This window comes from Spermophilus citellus (genome assembly GCF_964194105.1).
Source record: "Spermophilus citellus genome assembly, chromosome: 6".
In the NCBI taxonomy this organism is placed as follows: Eukaryota; Metazoa; Chordata; class Mammalia; order Rodentia; family Sciuridae; genus Spermophilus; species Spermophilus citellus.
Window position 1 is genome coordinate 11,274,964 of NC_138187.1, and position 6,837 is coordinate 11,281,800.

The window sequence follows — 6,837 nt, forward strand, 5'->3', positions numbered from 1 at the left end:
GGCAGCCTTAAATATGTAATGCACACATCATTTACCACCACCTCTTCCCCAAGTTGGGAAACTTGAGATCTGCTTCGAGTGAGAATAGATTTACTGCCATCTAAGCAATGACAGCAAGTGTTCATTACATGAGGAGTGGAAACAATACAAACAGCTGAAGTCATAAGCAATGGCAAGGCAATGTGTGATGCACAGACATAAAAGTACTATTTCTATTAATTAGAATATGACTGATAAAATTTTTCTCTTTCAAAAAAGCAGCACTGTCAAAACAATGCTTAAAACTCCACCCTCCCCAGGGTGCTCACCCTCTAGTCCTCTGATGGGGAAGGAAACTTGAGGCCCATGGAGGTTAGCCTTGTGACCTTGAGTAACCTATCCCCACTGGACAAGCCCTTTCATTACAGAATAGTGAGGACACAGTCGACAGTGCTGGTAAAGCACATGACATTATGTCTGCCATCTTGCTTGTCTCAAAGACGATGTCATTGTTACCAAGTGTGAATACTCCTGACTCATGGTGTTAATGTGCTGTCATTCTGAGAATTACAGATGTCCTTGGGAGTATCTCCTCTAAGGAAACTTCTGTGGAATCAGGAGAACAGACAAAAACTTAAACCTTTTTATTCCCTTTAGGCCTGGAACAAAGAGACTCACTGGATTTGCTTCCTATTCTCCTTCCTGAGTTGTAGAAAGCACTTCATGCCTAGAGATTTTAAAAATCTGCACAATCTAAGCTACAGTAGGAGTGCCTATTTTAAAATATTAGCATCCGGGTATGTTAGATACGACATTTACTGGCACACTGTGAGCCTTCCTCTATGCTTTTCTTTTGCAATCTTGTACAATTTACATTCAGGTTAAGGAACAATTTAAGGGAGTTGTACTGTTGACCTACCTGGAGTTTCCTGGTTATAAAAAAATAAATAAATTTGTCTCAGGGAAGTTGGGCTGGGACTTTTAATTCTAGACTAACTAGCACCTTTTGAAAACTGAAGTCAGCTACTTATTTTTCTGATTTTTTTTCCGCCACTAGTTCAAGCCACAAAGACTTGATAGAGTTACTTCAGTTGTGAAGAACTAAATCACTCTGCTAATCACTGATTAAAGTTGACCTTTTCCTTTCATTTAGGATATTATAAGAATGACAAATCTTAGCAAATTAAAATATCTCTAAAAATAAAATTCAGTCCACTGAATAGATCAGTTTTTAAGAATGAACTAAGTATGATACTTCAGTTATAATTACAAATTCATGAATGGCTCTGAGTCATGAGGTTGTATTAAGATCTGAAAGAAGCTGGTAAGCTCAGCATTATATCTAACCATCCAATGGCATTTCAGTTTTTTAATGTTATACTGCATATAAATCCCTTTAAATTCTAAGCTGGACACAATGGCATACACCTGTAATCCCAGCAGCTCAGGAGGCTGAGGCAAGATGACCACAAGTTCAAAGCCAGCCTCAGTAACTTAGCCTTAAACAACTCAGCCTTAAGACCCTATCGGTGAGATCCTATCTTCAAATAAAATACAAAAAAGGGCTGGAGATATGGCTCAGTGGTTAAGTGCCCTGGGTTCAACTCTGACACCAAAAAAATCAAACAAATAAGTAAGTAAAATTTTAAAAGGGCTGGAGATGTAGCTTGGTGGTAGAGCACCCCTGGGCTCAATCTCCAGTACTGCAGGACATTTTTTTCCCCCTTTGGGCTCAAACTAAAATTGTAGGACTAATGATTTAGCCCAATGGTAGAGCACTTAGCTAGTATGCACAAGGCCTGGAGTTCAATCCCCAACACCATGAAGGGAAAAGAAAAAAACCTAGACACAAACTAAAATTGTCAAACTGTAATTAAACAATGGAAAATTTGGGTAAGAAACATTTATACCCTATCTAAAAGTACTAAACTTTATTGCCACCTACCTTCCCTGGAGTGGCCCTGGAATGTCCTCTGACATGAGCTTCTTCCCATTTTCATCTTCTACTCTTCTACTTTAAAGAAAAAAATGTTTTATCATACCAAATTTTTAACATTTGAACATGCAGAATGGCCATTTAACCAGAATCTCTTCATAAATGATGTAGGATTTGAAACACAATTATCACATCTTTCTAGGTCCCAGTTTGGAGTACAGTTTGAGTTTCAGGAAAAGAACATGACCCTCCCACCACCACCAGCAACAAAACATTTCAGAACCCATTTCCTTGTAGTGATGCCCTCTCTGACCTGAATCTACAGTAAGAAGTATTTAGAGACTCAAATCAATGTATCATCACTGTAAAACTCTTAACAGACAAAACTGAAAATTATGCCCTCCCCCGCAAAGTCCTTTAATTACAAAGCAACTTCAACCCAAGACAAATATCAATTTTAAAGTCAGCAGAAACTATGTGTGGCATTCTGGAGTTAAGAGATGTTTTTAACAGGAAACCAAAGCCACCAGAAAACAGGTTGGACACGCCAAGCAGGGTGGCCTCTGTCCTGCACACACTCACCTCTGACTCTCCTCCAGCATCTTCATGGCCTCCTTCAAGTTCCTCCCCATTTCAGCTAATGTAGGGTCTGCTATCTGGGAAACAAACCAAGAAGATTAAAGATTAACACTCCTCTACCAGTTCTGTCATAATCCACCCAGAAAAATCAAATGCAAGTCCACTTTCTCCTGGCTTTCTTATAAAATTTGTAAATCTATTATACTGTACATGTAAACTTCCAATAATACTTATATGGTTCCATGTCAGTATGCTCACTTCATTCTTCTTAGTGGTTATACCCGATTCCATGCTCTGAATGTACCATGGTTGATTTAACTAGTTCCAAATTAATGGACTCCAAGGTTATTCCAGTTTTTCACTAAGTCCATAAGAAGTATGTATGGGGTGCTACTTGTTTTATTGCTGTAATAGGCTGAAAATGCTTACCTCCCCTGACTTCCCTAAGAGCCTAACCCCTGGGACCTGTAATGTTATTTTATACGGCAGTCTTTGTAGATGTTATTAATAAGGATCTTGAGATGGTGCCCTAAATAAATACAGTCACACGTATCCCTCTAAAGGAGCAGGCAGAGGGAGACTATTCACAAACAGGGTCATATGAAGACATGAGAAATCTGAAGATGTTGGCTTTGAAAATTGGAATGATATGGCCATGAGCTGAGGAATACCAGCAAATGTCATAAGCTGGACAGGCAAAGGAAGACCTCTCCCTCTGCGTGCAGCCTGCCCAGTCGTGATCACAGCCCAGGGACAAAAATTGCAAACTCTTCTTTCTCTTTTGAGATGTGTTCTTGCTATGTTACCCCAGGCTGACCTCAAACTCCTGTACTCAAGTAATTTTCCTGCTTCTGCCTTCAGGGTAGCTGGGAAACAGACAAGCACCACCATGCCTGGCTTCATTTTAGTTGTTTTAAACCGCAGTTTGTGATAAGTTGTTAGAGCAGCCGTAGGAAACTAATACACCCATAAGTCTAGTCTGCAAGAGCTTCCGTAACAGAGCATGTTTCTGGAGGAAGCTGCAGCAGTGATGGTATCCAGAGGGTGAATCAAGTTCTCTCTTTTTCCTTTCTTCTCAGTCTCCACAGCCTAGTGCTTTGGATCACTATGTAATGTGAATTGTGTTATAAAAAATTGCAGAAACTCTCTTTTCCTTTCTCACCAAGTGTCTGCTTGAAGGAGGATCTAGATTTCTGTTTCTATTCACATTGCTTATTGTACCTGGTAATATCTTCTACGGCACAGGTGTGCAGTAAAGTGTGTGCTCCATTTAGTTTTATATTACCTCTTCATATTTGTTCAAGAAATTCTAATAAGTTTACCAATATAAGAATCAGAAAATGTCAGATTCTGGAAGGGACTTTAGGGGGGATCTTGGGGAGAATGGGTTGGATAAAAAGTTGGGGCTTCTACAGGAGGCATCACAATACTAGACCTTAAATTATACCACAGAACTAGAATAACAAAAATGGCACGGTATTGGCACCAAAACAGACATGAAGACCAATGTAGAGAATAGAGACAAACCCACTTAAATGTAGTTATCTCATACTAGACAACAGCACCAATAAACACATGGAAGAAAAGATAGCCTCTTCAACAAATTGAGCTGGGAAAACTGGAAATCTACACGTACTAAAATGAAATCAGACCCCTATTTCTCACCCTGCACAAAACTCAACTCTAAGTGGATCAAGACCGGAGAACCTGCACCTACTAGAAGAAAAAGCAGGCTCAAATCTCCACCATGTTGGCTTAAGAACTGAATTCCTCAAGAAAACTTTTAAAGTGCAAGAAGTAAAATCAAGAATCAATTTTCAAACTAAAAAACTTCTTCACAGCAAAGGAAACAATCAAGAACATGAAGAGAGAGAAAATCTCTGGACAGGCAAAGGAAGACCTCTGACATGAATGGGAGAAAATCTCTGCCACCTGCACCTCAGAGGATTAACCTCCAGGATATATAAAGAACTCAAGAAACTTAAAAAGACAAATAACCCAATGAATAAATGGGCAAAGGAACTGAACAGAGATATTTCACAGAAAAAGAAATATGAATGGTCAACAAATATAGGAAAAAATGTTTAACATCAATAGCAATTTGAGAAATGTGAATTAAAACTACAATGAGATTTCATCTCACTCCAGTCAGAATGGCAATTATCAAAAATGCAAGTAACAGGGCTGGGGTTGTGGCTCAGCGGTAGAGCACTTGCGTAGCACATTTGAAGCCCTGGGTTTGATCCTCAGCACCACATAAAAATAAATAAATAAAGGTATCGTGTCCAACTAAAAAAAATAAATATTTTTAAAAAAAAAAACAGCTCAATTGGTAGAGTGCTTGCCTTGCATGCACAAGGCCCTGGGCTCAATCCCCAGCACCACAAAGAGAAAGAAAAAAAATACAAGTAACAATAAATGTTAAGCGAGGACATGGGGAAAAAGGTGGGGAAACACACATACATTGCTGCCAGACTGGAAAGCAGTACTGAGAGTCCTTAGAAAACTGGGAATGGAACCACTATTTTACCCAGTTATCCCACTCCTTGGCACATATTCAAAGGACTTAAAATCAGTGTACTAGAGTGATATCAATGTTCACAGCAACTCAGTTCACAATGGAACCAATCTTAGGTGCCCTTCAATAGAGGAATGGATAAAGAAAATGTGGTACATATACACAATGGAATATTACTCAGGCATAAAGAATGAAATTGTGGCCTTTGCTGGTAAATGGATGGAAATGGAGACTATCATGTTAAGTGAAATAAGCCAGTTTCAAAAAAAAAAAAAACAAAAAAAAAAAAAAACCAAAGACCAAATGTTCTCTCTGATATGTGGATGCTGACTCTCAAAAGGTGGGGGAGAGGGAGGAGTGGAGGTTCACTAGGTTGGACAGGTGGGCATGGGGGAAGGGATGGGAATGGGAAAGACAGTAGAATGAATTGGAAATAACTTTCCTCTGTTCAAATATGAATACATGACCAGTGTAACTCCACATCAAGAACCATGAGAATGGAAAGTATGTATGTACGATATAAATACATTCTATTGGCATGTATAACTGAAAACAACAACAAAAGTTGGAGCTTCCAGCTCTCTAACAACCATTAATCTAATCAGCTTTGTTTTATATATAGGGTTCTGAATAAAGTTTCATTTCTAAAAACTCTTATTAAGAAGAAAAATGTATAACATAAAAATCTCTGATTCTGGCCTAACATTTTAGAGGTTAGAAATTAATAGAGTGGTGAAGTGATTTATCAGAGGTCATGGAGCTAATAAATGACAGCACAGTGCTAGAGCCCTGAGTCCCTCGGTCCTGACTCCTATTCCCAGCTTCTATTACATCACACTGACTCCACAAGGGCTTACAAAATAATCAAAGCCACATCTATTCTGATTTTTAAACAAATCAGAAAAATCATTTTCAAATAGATTTTTAATAAAATCCACAACTTAAATGTAACCATGAGACAGGTTGGAAAGCAATCAAAAGTATCTCAGTGCTCCGATTATGAAGAGGAGGAACAGACAATGGTCAAGAGAACACATCTTAACTCCTAAGTCTACTGTTATGTTCTCCATTATCCTCCTCTCTTGTGACTCCAATCTGTGTCCCCTACCTTCTGGCCCAATGAAAAGATGAACAGTTTTGCTTGGCTGATTGTTCAGACCTCCATACCTCATGCTTCTAGCTTCTAACACTTGCCTCAGCTGAACATCCCTGGGTCTTTTATCTTCCTCTAGCTACCTATTCAATCACAATCCAGTACTGTACTTCCAAGAAACCCCCTGTGGGTAGAAGCACTCACTCTTACTCTTTAACATCCCCTCTAATGATACTGATGAAGTTTTTCTTTAAATCAAATGTGAAACCTCTTTTCCTGTCAAAAATGATTATAGTAACAATGGAACAGAACCCTTGAAATTAGGGCATTCTGATATGCAACTTGCCATTTATTCTCATGATTCCTTATCCCTTTACTGTGAATTGTTTTAGGGATGTTCTTTCCAGCACAGATACATTCCCCAAGTAGACCCCGAGGGCTTTTCTTTTTCTCTTTTTCTCTCTCAGTGCTGGGAACTGAACCCAGGGCCTGTGTATGCTAGGCAAGTGCTCCACCACTGAGCTATAGCTCCAGCCCTTTTAATTTAATTTATTATCATTATTTTTTTTGTGGTGCTGAGGATTGAACCCAGGGCCTTGTGCATATGAGGCAAGCACTCTACCAACTGAGCTACATCCCTAGTCCTTAATTTTATTTTTGAGACAAGGTCTTGCTGAGTTGCCCAGGTTGGCTTCAAACTTGCAATCCTCCTGTCTCAGACTCCTGAGCTGC

The 6,837-nt window shown here is 39.1% G+C and overlaps 3 protein-coding genes across 11 annotated transcripts in view; 2 read left to right on the forward strand and 1 right to left on the reverse strand.

Annotated features, from left to right (window-relative positions):
- Positions 1–831, forward strand: part of NTAN1 (N-terminal asparagine amidase) — a 51,319-nt gene extending 50,488 nt beyond the window's left edge. Inside the window, exon 11 of the transcript XR_014022577.1 lies at positions 637–831. The gene's annotated coding sequence lies outside the window, so the exon portion shown is untranslated. The remainder of the gene's footprint in view (positions 1–636) is intronic.
- PDXDC1 (pyridoxal dependent decarboxylase domain containing 1) overlaps positions 1–6,837 on the reverse strand; it is a 54,768-nt gene that overhangs the window by 35,125 nt on the left and 12,806 nt on the right. For 5 of the 9 annotated variants that reach the window (XM_081298721.1, XM_081298718.1, XM_081298722.1 and 2 more), the window contains exons 2-3: positions 2,498–2,571; positions 1,925–1,993 (exon numbers count right to left, since the gene is read on the reverse strand). In XM_081298721.1, the coding sequence (XP_081154847.1) occupies positions 1,925–1,993; positions 2,498–2,571 (143 nt within the window). The remainder of the gene's footprint in view (positions 1–1,924; positions 1,994–2,497; positions 2,572–6,837) is intronic. The other 4 variants (XM_081298719.1, XM_081298724.1, XM_081298723.1 and 1 more) reach the window with 3 other exon arrangements.
- The window catches only part of MPV17L (MPV17 mitochondrial inner membrane protein like), a 77,033-nt gene that overhangs the window by 29,192 nt on the left and 41,004 nt on the right, over positions 1–6,837 (forward strand). The gene's annotated exons all lie outside the window — the stretch shown is intronic.